The sequence below is a fragment of the Sebastes fasciatus genome, chromosome 3, assembly GCF_043250625.1.
Source record: "Sebastes fasciatus isolate fSebFas1 chromosome 3, fSebFas1.pri, whole genome shotgun sequence".
Lineage (NCBI taxonomy): Eukaryota > Metazoa > Chordata > Actinopteri > Perciformes > Sebastidae > Sebastes > Sebastes fasciatus.
Window position 1 is genome coordinate 17150760 of NC_133797.1, and position 13466 is coordinate 17164225.

The 13466-nt window shown below is 37.8% G+C and overlaps 1 protein-coding gene across 1 annotated transcript; it reads right to left on the bottom strand.

Moving 5' to 3' along the window:
- Positions 1-861: 861 nt before the first annotated feature.
- Positions 862-12600, bottom strand: dnajb14 (DnaJ heat shock protein family (Hsp40) member B14). Its single transcript, XM_074629346.1, has 8 exons — positions 12377-12600; positions 6334-6508; positions 4560-4705; positions 4175-4378; positions 3736-3821; positions 3452-3561; positions 1948-2120; positions 862-1833 (listed from the first exon to the last, which is right to left on the bottom strand). The coding sequence occupies exons 1-8, from the start codon at positions 12513-12515 to the stop codon at positions 1709-1711; spliced, it is 1158 nt and encodes a 385-aa protein (XP_074485447.1). The 5' UTR covers positions 12516-12600; the 3' UTR covers positions 862-1708.
- Between the last annotated feature and the right edge of the window lie 866 nt (positions 12601-13466).

Sequence of the window (13466 nt, forward strand, 5' to 3'; positions counted from 1 at the left end):
TAACAATTTGTCCCGCCCATTTAATGAGTAGACTTATATTAGAAAGACCTCTCAGGCAATATAATTCATCATCACCACAAACTACAACCTCCAAAAGGACAATAAACAAAAACATATTTATTGCAGGCTTATTACACTGCAATAATCTGAGCTATGTGTATCTAATAATGTAGAATCTGAGTGTGGCTGTCCATTCTGCTCCTCTATTTAAGAAACTCCAGATTCTTACTATTTATGATATCAATATTTCTCAAATATGTGTTTTTATTTATAAGATACTTCCTGTTGACCCAGTCGTCTAGCCATCACAATTTGGCCCTTGTCAAAGTCGCTCACATCCTTTTCTGCTTCCAACACAAAGTTCAAAGTTCAAAATGTTCACTTGCTGTCTAATATATCCCCCCCTCTGCCAGTTGTCATTGTAAAGAGATAATCAATGTTATTCACTTCACCTCTCAGTGGTCTTAATGTTATGGCTGTTATACACAATATATTCCTCTTGTGTTGTTCTTTCACATAACTAAGACTATTTAGGCTATGTGAGATTATTACAAGGGTAATACATGAGAGGTCTCCACCAGTATATTCTCTATACTGTAAGGGGCTCTTGTGGTTGGCTACTCACAGCACTGATAAGTAGCTATAAATAGCACTTAAGAACAACACTCGTGCAAATGTACTTCAGTTACATTCCATCACTGTGCGACGTGTCAACGTCTCGGTTACTCAAGACTTTGTACAAAAGAAACAGTCCCTGTTTCCCAATTTCCATTCACCTCCACTGTAGCAGCAGAAATCTCAGAAATGACTAAACTTTTGCAAATAAAACCAACACCATCTGCATGGCTATATAGCACTTGATTTAAGTCAGAAAGTGTTTATTTTGACCCTTTGACATCTGAATCAGGGACACAAATACATCCAGTCTATGGTAATAATTTTACTTTATTTAAATGATTAGGCGAGCACTGAAGAAAAACTTTGTTTCTTCTATAGTTTCTTAAATAACTGCATAAATTTCAAACATTCAAAAATGAAAATGTACAACCATTTATGAATAACAGTTTCAATGTCCTTCCAGGTTTAGTCCCAACCGCCTTCACATTTTGAAGATGACAACATGAAATGTTCTCTGGTAGCAAAATCACAGGTATCTCTTCATGATCCATTGATCTTCATCCACACTCGGAGGAAAGTAGGAAGCTAGAAGAAGCGTTGTATTATTTTATTTTCTTGTTTTTGTTCCTGTGTTCTTCACAAAATGGATTTGGCTGGAGGACAGTATCTCCAAACAAACCTCCCAAGTCTCTCATCTTATATTTATGTCAAGCAGATGATGCCGAAAGCAGTTTGTTGATCTTAAGACAGTGATTTGTTTGGGTTCTCACTACTCAAAGCACATGCCTTTACAATCAAGTGTCCTTGTCCATCTGGTTTCCAGGAAAATACAAGAAAAACGGAGTTTAAAAAAAAGGTCTTTCTACAGTGTGTGTAGATTGCTTCATTAAGATGTAACAAGGCGGTTCCTGGGGTCAGGCTGGAGTGAGGAGGTTGGCGGAGGGGATACAAGGAGAGGGACATTTTTAAACTTCAACAATAGAGCTAAATTATTTCAGTAAGTGTTTGCTCCTAGTGTAAAGACTCTTTCTTAAAAAAACATGAACATACATCTATTCATATACATTTACACAATCTAAAAGCGTCCAACTCATCCTCCCCTGAATAGGTTGTTTAGTCTGTCCAGCTCCCTGCAGTTATCCATGGTCATAAGTTCTGCCTTCTTGCGCATTCGGTCGTCCCTGTATACTTTAGCAGCATACAGCAGGTCTGTTTCTGGATGAGACAAGCAGAAAAGCAACGTGAGTGATAAAAACAAAAAGGAGTCCAGGAAAAAAAGTGAATTCAGTAAGCTAGTTCTGAGGGTGTATTATAACCATGGTTACTCACTTGTCTGTCTCTCCTTCCAACAGTTATTTCTGACATTAGATACATAGTCCTCCTCCACGTTTTTCTCAATCTGGTGCAGCGCTGAGCCTTTAAACTCCGACTTGAAATCTCTAGAGACGTAGTAGTCGACACGCAGGTTTTCTGTCTGCCGTTTTACGGTCTGACCCGTGGACCTGGATGACATGGAGGAAGTACAAGGTGTTGTGAAAATGCTGTCAACTGTAGTAATTCCCCACATATGATGAAGCCTGAAGGTATTTTATAGTATCAGGTTTACTGAGACACCGGGATGTGCCAACATTTCATAGTACATGTTAAAAAGCGATAAAGGTGGATACTTTTTAGTTGTCAAACCACCTCGTTGACGAGACATCAATTGTGATATTACATGTTGTAAGCAGTTGTAAAGATCGGAAGTGAATGTGACATAAACAAGTTGTGATTATTGCTGCCTTCAAATGAAACTCGTGAGCTCGTGTTTACAACATGGGAAGTCGTGTACACGATGTGCTTGGCGTTCAAGTGGTCGTGAGAACACCGATGCCAAGCAACGGCAATATTGACGTTACTGTCGGCGTCTAGAAGCCACAGAGGCCAACAATTTAGCAAGCTAGCAAGTGGGTAACTTAATGCACATAATACAAAGGCATAATGACAACATTAGGCCGTTGGGAATATCAACATTTTCCTCAGACATCTTATAAAATTACGAAGAATTACAATATACGACTAAAATGAAAATATATTCATGTATTATGTACTGAAAAATTAACTTCCATGGCCTCCGCCATTTCTGACAACGTCAACAAACATGTCACAACTCGTGAACTCAGAGCTTTCCACTTACAAGGTCGTGAATACCACAAGAGGGGGGCGTTCATATGGACTCTTCTCGTGAACCCGGTAAACACGACCCCATTTGAAGGCACCATATCTACCTACAATTGACCCTTTGCTAAGCCCCGCCCCTCAAACGCAGACTAGCCAATCATAGCTGTAGCATCGCCAGCTCTGACCAGGGTCCAACAACGACACGACTCTGCTTCATAGACTCTCATGCAATCGTTTCAGATTTTCTCCATTTTCAAGCTGGTTTTGTGGATTTCGAGCTAGTCATGGCTAAACTCATTACCCGCAGAGGAGATATAAGTTTCAGTTAACAGAGTACGTTAGCACATCATTAACTAGTGCCAGCACTATGCTACGCTAAACTACTGAGGGCATACTGAATGTATACACAGGCTACTTTGCTTTTTAATGATTGTAACAGTGAATATAGACCTACCCGGCTTTACAAGAACAGTGTTGTTCCTTAATTTCATTGTCTTCTGTCACGATATGCAGGTGATGTGTGAGTTCTCTTTTACACTGATTTGTTGGCTGAAATCTTTTTTTTTGTTTTTCCAAAAAATGGCTAGATATTTATTCAGGGAGTGCAGTTAGTGACTGTGTGTGTGTGTGTGTGTGTGTGTGTGTGTGTGTGTGTGTGTGTGTGTGTACGTACGGTCTAGAGTAGAGGCTGTAGGGTGGAGGGGACACCATCATCTGGCTCAGTATTGACACTAAAATCAGGACCACGATGGGCATCAGCTGGATAAACATTGAGAAACCCCCCTGGAGGCAAAACACAGTGCAATGAGTACATTTCAACAACACACACGATAATGAGAGTGAAAGCATGTAGTTTCTAAAGGTGCATATTAATTCAAATTATAATGTATATCTGCAAATAAAATGTTTCATATATTATTTAAATACAAGGTACAAAATCTGAACCCATGTACATACATCTCCCCTTTCTTCTGTCCTCTCTTGTCGGGAATCCGTCTGATTGCTGTAGCTCGTTCTGCTGTTGTTGAAGGTGTGTGTACTTGCTGTAGACAAACATATTATGACAGAGGTCAGATATAAGGAATATGTCACCTACTCTTAAAGATCAGTATTCAAAACTACATGATCATGCTGTTCTATCTTATGTAGAACATCAAGCCTGGTGTGCAATTTTAGGGACAGGGAAGAGGAAAGGGTGCACTAGTCACCAAAAAACACCAAGCTAACATGGTTGTATTTCTAAATTAAACGCTCCATCTAAATCAAAAGACAAGATCATTGACTGCTAAATTAATAACATGTGATGTCACAAGAATATATGAATAAAATCAATATATTTGGATAAAAGACAAATCAAATTTAAAAGGAAAATAATGCACTGTATGTGCTCACTTACAGGAGGGGAAGCCTCCTCCAAAGAACATGTTGAAGAGGTCCTCGGGAGTGATGTCGGCCTCGAAGCCCCTGTGGAAGTCGAAGCCTCCTCCTCCTCCTCCTCCTCCATGTGAGTGACCCGGGCTGCTCGGCTCCTCTCCTCCCGTCAGGTCGTACTGCCGTCTTTTGTCTGGGTTGCTCAGCACTGCATATGCATTACCAATCTCTGAAGGAGGACACAGTTGATGTATCAAGGAGGGGTTAAAGTTAAAGTTATGGACATTTATCATTTCAAACAGATTTTTTGTAGGTGTTAAAATATTTTTGGATTATTTTTGGAGTATTCTCATATTAAATAAACATTTAAAATAGCTTTGAATAGATCAGTAAAAAAAAAAATATATTACTTTTAAAGGCCTCTGTTGCTCCAGGTGCCTGGTTTTTATCTGGATGGAATTTGAGTGCTAGTTTCCTGTAGGCTTTCTTCAGCTCTTCCTCATTGACTTCTTTATTGACACCCAGCACTTCATAGTAGTCCTTACACCGCTTTATTCTGAAACACAGGGACAGAGAGTGAAGCAGCTGAATACAATTCTGTGGATCATTTTTGATCACTCCAACAGAAAGGCAGTTGAGAAAATGTTTTCTTGTCCTCGAGTTCACCTTCAGTATTACATTCATCTTCCCTGTCACCTTCTGAATGTTACGTTATGTACATTAAGGACATGCACATACATTGGGCACATACACTGGCCTGGTAGGGCTGGGCGATATGGAGAAATTCAAATATAACAATATTTTTTAAGAAATACCTCGATATTGTAGGGTTGGTGCTTTCACAAAATATTTACAGAATGAGATTTTTGATAACCATCAGTAATGTGGAAATAATGAATAAGTGTGTAAATGCAAAAAATAGGACAGCTTGAACTGTCAAATGACATCACTGTACTGTAATGCAGCCTTTAAAACCAGGAAAAGACAACACTTATGCCATTGTACGATATTACAATATCCAAAAGCTAAGACGAAATCTAGTCTCATATCACAATATTGATATAATATCGATATATTGCCCTGCCCTACTGTGATGCATATTCCAGTCTATCATTAGGGCTGAGCTATAATGTTACAAAATTAATATTCATATTTTTCAAAACAGCAAATGTATGAAAAACCACATATAGAATAATTAAACTGATGTTCAATTATTTCCCTGCTATACATCAGACATAACTCTTTACATGTGTAAAAAACAAACAAAAAAAGCCATTTGGTTTGTTTGTTTTAATGCAATTTGCCGGAAATCCTTAATTTGGACAACAGAATATTATTAAACATTAATGATATGATCAAATCATCATGATGTATTAAAAGTCGATAATATTGAGTTATCGTCCAGTCTACCTGTCACTGATCACGACTGGAGGAAGACTACTAATGAGGTCACATGGGAGACATTTTTAATGTAAACACACAGCTGGTCTTATATGTGAATGAAAACTCTGAGATTAACAGTTTGAAAACTGTATCTTATTAGATAAAACAGAAATTGACAAACTGCATAATTTGCAGTTGAAAATCACAATAAGATTGTGTCGTGACGCCTCTGGTGAATCCCACCCCTAGAAGACATGATGCAATATTTCAACACTGAAGCTTCCCCAAAGGATTTCATATAAGAACACAACAGAATACAGCTTTTGTTTAAGTGCAATACACTGGTAGGATTGCGTAATGACGAGCAGCATTTTTATCCTATAAAAGCACCCAAGTTGATATTTGCAACTTTCTAGGATATGATTGGAGGCCGTATGCTTTGGATTAAATGCACTACCTCTCTCTCTCTGTAGTCCTATCTCATGGTCTAAAATTAAAGCATGTAGTGGTTACCTAGTATCTAGTTCACACCGCTAAATGTCTCTCACTTTATCCCCTCATGGGCAAGACACCAAGTTCACGGGGTTCCCATGACAATTAGCTGTGTTTGCACAACACTGCGGAGACTACAGTGTCCTCCTTCAGCCGCGGATGACAGGGCTAATCAAGTGTGATAGAAACAGAGCTGCTGTCACTGGGCCAATTGTAGGAAAGCACCAAAATAGAGATGGAGCAGAGTAAAATAAAGGAAAAGAAAATACAGCATGAAAGAGAAGAACCAGTGAATCCTAAAATTCTCACCTTTGCACACCTTCAACCTGCTCTTTGGTGAAGCTTTTAGCAACGTCGCCTACTCCAGCCTCTCCGCCTTCCCGTTCTGGCTGTGGACCGGTGCCCTCTGAGCTATCTCCTGGTCTCCTACGATATGCTCCGTTACCCGCCGAGCTCCCATTCTTCGTTAGTGCGTCCAACAAAGCTGAAGAAGAGAGGATGAGGTTAAAGATGAATTAAACGACAAATTACAAGTGTCCAAGCTTTTCAAATTGTATATGATTTGGGATTTTAAGATCATGATTCAATACAATTTTGATACAAAGCTGTGAATTGTATGACATATTTACTGCACAGCTTTGCTCAGATGCAAAAATGCAAAGTACTCAGTTGAAAGGTTTTCAAGTAGGGCAAGTTAGAAAGACAGCACTCAGGCACGTTGTCATGATGTGCTGTTAGGTGCACTTTCACCTAACAAGGTCCAGTTGGAACAATGCCCAATAAGACCTTTGAATAGCTCTTAATTCAAAGCTTAGTCAATAAATTAAAAGGCCTCACTTGAGCCAGGAAAAACAGCCAACGAAATCAAATTCCGTACGGTGCAAGGAAGTACTGGCTTCAATCACCCAACAAAGAAGCTTGCGAGTGCATGGAGGGAGAAGATATGACATGCAAGTACATCAAACTAAAAGGAAGAGTCAAACTAAAACTCAACATTGTACACCAGGTCCAGACAACTATTTAGGTACAGTGAATAAAGGGCATGATGATTTTCAGCTTTTGCATACTGCAGCAACTGAAGCCAAATGAAAACCTTGCAAACCTGTCATTCTTTCTGCACATACAAATGTGATTTAATTTAGGTTATTGTTTAATTACTATGTTATGTGTTAAAGAGACAAGATTGTGCATTATCAGCATGTGATGCAATGTGATATAGGGCAATGCAAGACAAGTTAACGTTGGATGTAACCTGGCATTACAGTGTCGTGGAGGCAGCTCACTTCTAACCAAAGTAGATTACCACAGTAGTCAATGCTGCAAAGTCAAGTGAAGATGACCACATCAAAAGGAAATAAAAGCATAACTTCCCACCAACCACCTCGCTAAAAAAAGAATCATCCTAACACAGTACAGATTTCCAATTTCAAACTTTTTCATGTCAAGGACCCCTAAACTGACACAAATTAGACCCCGGACCACCATATAATAGGATTTTTGCTTTAATATGTTAAGTGAAAACCACTGAAATAAATTACTTAACCTGAACATAGATGCAATGTTGTACACTAATCACAGGTTGAACCTTTGTAAGTGACAATAGTGATCAAGTGCACACAGTGAATTTTGTTTGCAGACCCAGTTTTGTCTTCCATAATCAAAATCATTTCAATCCAGTTGCCAATTCCCAACCAGCATGTAGCTAGTTGACCATAACCAAGTTGTCAATGATCAACAAAATTGTTGTTATATATTAACAAAACTAAAATTCTTTGACAGGGTCCCTTTGACAGTAACAAGTATAATCTAGATTACTACAACCCTAGAGGAGACCCTTTGTGTAGACTATTGAGATGATGATTTGTATTAATACAAAATATACTCACTGTGCCCTATTGGCAGGTATTGATAAGACTTTCACTTTATAAACTTGAAATATGCCCCCTGTATTTTATTCACAGTGTGTCACAGAGACCTTGATTAAACATTTATTTTCTTCAAACCTTTATGGATCTCACGGACTATTCTCATGGACACTATTTGCAGTGTCCCTCCAGTATGTTCAAGTTTGCTATCTACATGTAGGAAATAATATGATCAGTGATGCAAAAATACATACTTAAAGACAGTAGAGAAACAGTAGAGCAGCCTAAACATCTCTCTCTCTCTCTCTCTCTCTCTCTCTCTCAAATGCTTTTAACTGTTCCTTATATGTTCATTGTGCGGTCACATGTAACATAAGCACAAATCTACTGCCTCTTGCACAACCATAATCCCTCTTTCCCATAGCACTACTTAACATGTTGACATAGTCCACAGCATTTCTCATGCTAAACCGTATGTTTTTGCAGCTGCAACAACCTAATTTGTCCGTACTGATAAATATATATCAATCTGTTGTTTAATCTATTAAATGTATCAGTCGCTATATTATATTGAGAACTTGTTACAATCTTCCCTCTTTAATGTGAACACATTCACTGCAGACTGGAAAATGCTGGGTTGAATGACCAGTTGATAACCATCTTACTGATGCCAGATAACTCAAAGACAGTAGGACAAATATGAAAGTGACTTGTGCTACGGGTACAACCCACCGTGTGGCTGCCGTGATCTAAACTACTACAAGGAATGCTGGCGTACAGGTGCTGTCTTGGCCTGCCTTCTTCTGTCAACTCTATATGTGATGCCGATGATGATGTGATATGTGTGATGGATTGCAACATACTAAGACTCAGAAAGAGGACTGAACTATAATCTGGCAAGGGCCCAAAACTCGGGAACCCACACAGTCCCACTACACCCCTGTTCCTTTCAATACACACCTAAATGTACACATTTTTCCTGTGTAATATTTATTCTAACCCCTTCCACTTTATAACCCATCCTCTTTGGCACATTGTTTAAAACCTTTTCTTTATAACTTCTCTTTTGCGTAATGCCTTTTTATATTGGACATTTTGTTTGTTTTTTATTAAAAAATTCTTGGTTGGGCGTCACTTAACATCTACATCCTGTGCTGTGCATGTGTATGGTAAAAATCCATAACGTTCCTTGATGATTGGCTCAAATAACTGAAAACTGTTAAGCGGAATTTGCATACTTTAACTGCAAATTGTGTGTGTGTGCATGTGTGTGATACTGAGTGCCGTTTAGTTTTTTCAAGGTCCAGCCTTGGAAAAAGCCAGTTATCTATAAGCTTCCTGTGGGAAGCTTGGGAACTGTCATTGCCACTTTATACACACACACCTAAACCTGAGGGTGCAGGTGCATAATAGACCTTTTTCATGGCAGTCATTTTGATTTGATTTTTTATTTGGTAGGGACGATGCAATTTAACATAGTTCCAATACAGGGCATGAAACTGATGTGCTGCAAAGAGAGTTTATAGCTATTGCTAAATTTCAACTCTTGTCCCTAGTTGGGCTTTTACATGTATACAGTGTAATTAAAATATACAGCTTTCTGTATGATAAAACCACAATACACTACAAATATGGAAATACAATAAAATACATAATACACTAATACACATACACACTAATACACCTTGGTAATTTACAGTTCAATTAGCTAAAAATGGGTTCAACTTTTAGCCAGCACTTGCCCTTTGTTGTAAAGGACTTTATATCTGAAATGAATTGATTTCAGTTGGTAATGTGTTCCAGAGTTGACAGCCCTTTATGGAGAGAGCTGTAGTTAAATGTAGTTAATTCATCACGCTCGTAGTTACTCTATTACTGTCTTGTCTTTGGATATATATGGCGAGAGGCTCTGGGGCTAGACTGTTAACACCTTTAAAAACTAATATGAGAAAATAAAAAAGAGTAAAGCTCTTAAAGCTAAGTAGTTTGTGTCTTTTTAGTATGTGACAATGATGCCATGATGATGACGACATGTCATAGTAGGAAAAAGCACAGCTGTATGTAAAATTGCATACATTACAATTAGTGATGGCTCACTGGAAAAGCTAACTGGGACACTTAAAGGAACTGAGCCATCGTTAATGTTATGAATTTCACCTGAGCTTTTCCTACTATGACAGTTCAAAATGTCTGCTGTGGAAAAAAGCTCCATTATGCAGACAAAAGGACACAGTTGTACATTTAACTACTTTTAACTGACAAGTTACAGTTTAACAACTGAGGAGCTCCTGGACATCAATGTGCATGTTTATCTACCCGCTTACACAGTCACTCACAATCCTGTATTCAATTCAATATGCTTTCATGGCATGAATGTAACAGGGAACAATATTACCAAAGTGTAATAATGACATTTTAAAGACTCATAATCCTGTATATTAAAGAGCCTTTTAGAAGTAACGTTAACTATTTTTAATAGTCGTGTATCACAGCTGTTACCCTGCACTATATTCAGTTTTAACAGTTTTCTTCATCTCCTTGTATATTTTTTTGTACTTTGTACTTTGCACTACTAACTTTTTTACTGCCTTTTTACTAACATGTTTTGCACTATGGAACTGTGATGCTGGAAACTTGAATTTCCCTCGGGATCAACAAAGTTACTACCTATCTATCTATCTATCAATCTATCCATCTATCTAATCCGAAGCACGTTTGGACAGTCCCATCCTTACTTAACCTAACACCTGTTTACGTTCATGTCACAGACAGTTGTGTATCTCGGATTAGCCTATACTCCGGGTCAATCATTCAATTAAAGGATTTGCAGTCTGCTGGCCAGCACGAAGTCCTATTGCCGTGACTACATCCCTCTCCAGGCTACACTTGTGTGCTCTAGCTGTCCTCACTGAAACCCCATACGAACCCTTTGAGATAAGATAAGATATTCCTTTATTAGTCCCGCAGTGGGGAAATTTGCAGTGCACAGCAGCAAAGGGGATAGTGCAAAAAACAAGATGCATCATCTAACACAGTAAAAAAAGAGCTAAACAAAATATGATTAATTTGAATAGAAGGAAGTATAAAAATAGGAGCAGTATATAAAGTATTGACAATAAACAGACTATTAACAAAAATTGCACAAGTGGAAAATGATATTGCACAGTGAGAATGAATGAATGAATGAATGAATGGATGAATGAATGGCTGAATGGATGAATGAATGAATGAATGAATGAAATTCCACCTGAAAATATCAGGTTACTGTCAGTTTTTTGGTGTGTAAGTAGTCTACTGGGAGCAATGCTGGTTGTGGAGTCTGACAGCTGCAGGAAGGAAGACACACCTGCATTTTGTATTTTTGTGTATGTATTTGTGTATGTTTATTTATTTATTTGTTCTCTATTTACTTGCTTTAAGCCTCCTGTGGGCAGGTAGTCAATTAAATGTACGTACAATTATAATGCTACTATGATGTCCATATCAAATAAACTAAACTAAATTATTTTTGCACAATGAGTAATTTTACTTTTGATACTTTGAGTATCTTTTTAATGCTAATACTTTTGTACTTTACTTGTAAAAGAGTATTTCAACACTGTGGTGTGCTGTCTGCTACTTAATAATATCAGGTTATGTCAGTTTGTTGGTGTGTAAGTGGTCTACTGGGAGCAGTGCTGGTTGTGGAGTCTGACAGCTGCAGGAAGGAAGACACACCTGCAATCTTTCACACAAACAGCATCAATAATGTAGGTTTAGGCCAAAGTCCATGCTTTAAAAGGGTCAGCTAGCTAATCCTCAAGACAATGAATGAAAGCTGTCAGCCAGCACATAACCACTGACTCAATGACAGCTTCATCATGGATTGTGTTAGTTGTTTCATTACTGGTAGCTCCCAGAAGTACAGACTAACACTTATAACACCATATATAACCCCTATATGTTTTTCATATTCAATTAAAGTAATAGACTTTTGGCCAAAGTCCATTAACTTGAATTGAAAGTGAGATGACAGCGAACACTAACAAAGGTCAGCTAGTCGTCCAGACAATGAATGAAAGCTGTCAGCTAGCATTAACCACTGACTCAATGACAGCTTCATCATGGACTGACGTTTCACGATAACTCGTGTTAGTTGTTGCACTACGAGAAGGAAGTACAGACTAACACTTATCACCTTTTTATCACGTTTTATACCCCCTATATTCACTGATTAGTCTCCTACAGAGGAGCTAGGCTAGGCTAGCTAGCATAAGGCCCCTCAGTCAGCTAGCTAATGCTAACTCGGATTGCTTAAAGCTGTCTTAAAGCACACAGTTTGTTCTTGACTGAAAGGTTAATTAATGGTGTATAAATGTGTTATACAGTAGTCGTTATGTGAGCTGCTGTGAGGTTAGACAGTGAGTGTTAACAGACGTCAGCTATGCTAAGCTAACAGCAGTTTAACGGTTATCGCTGACCTCGGTCTACGTCACTAACGGTCGTACCTTTGGCTCTGTCAGTTGGATACAGCTTCTCTGCTTTGATCAGGAACTTCAGCGCTTTCTCTTTGTCTCCGGCTTTCACGGCTCGCGTCGCTATATTTATACATTTCTCAGCTTCGTCTCTGTTCCCTTCCATCTTCATCTCTCCTCTCTTCCTCCTCCTCCTCCTCCTCCTCTCCGGCAGAGTCAGCTGATCATCTGACTCACCACGTGGTCAGCAGCAGCAGCAGCAGCAGCAGACTGACAGCTGAGAGGAGAGAGATAGAGATGATAGAGATGATGAGGATGATGGAGATGATGATGATGGAGATGATGATGATGATGATGAGGGGAAACAGGTTGTTTTCTTTTCAATATATATTTAATATCAATATAACGTCAGGCTGATGCGTCAACAAGAAGAGGGGGATTAAACCATAACGGACTACAACTGTGTTATTATTAAACTAAATGCAAAATCTTGTAAAGGGGCATCTCAATATGATTATTTATTTTTTTATTTTTTTACTTTATTTTTTCCCTTTTTTCGAGGTTGTTTTCATATATATGCAATTTACAGTTCGTAATTACAATAGTTTATAAACCATTTTTTTAAGTATTTGAGCTTATAGACGAACTCATTAAGTACACTAGAGAAAACAACTTCAACATTCAAAATTGAAATAAAATTAAGAAAATAAATAATAATAATAATAATAATAATAATAATAATAATAATAATAATAATAATAATAATAATAATAATAATAAAAAGAAAGAATAGAATTAAAAATTTAAAAAATTTAAAAAACCACACAAAAAAACAATAATACAAAAATAAGAGAGTAATAATAATAAATAAAATAAATAAATCTAAACGTATTGATAAGCTGCAACATGAAACATACTGAATTATTTTTTATTATTTTTAGAACGGTTCGATTATTGCCAATTAATTTCAAATGGATGGGCCTAGCACATATAACAATTCGAGAGATTTGTTTAAAGGTCCCATATCATGCTCATTTTCACGTTTCAGGTTTCAGGTTACTTGTGTTTTGTGTTTCTACTAGAACATGTTTACGTGCTGTAATGTAAAAAAAAATAACTTTAT

Excerpts from the sequence above, each read along its gene's own strand:
- dnajb14 (XM_074629346.1), bottom strand. The coding sequence starts at position 12,515 with ATGAAGATGGAAGGGAACAGAGACGAAGCTGAGAAATGTATAAATATA. Across the intron at positions 6,509-12,376 it reads TCCAACTGACAGAGCCAAAG|CTTTGTTGGACGCACTAACG; the intron begins GTACGACCGTTA and ends TCTCTTCTTCAG. Across the intron at positions 4,706-6,333 it reads CAGGTTGAAGGTGTGCAAAG|AATAAAGCGGTGTAAGGACT; the intron begins GTGAGAATTTTA and ends CCTGTGTTTCAG.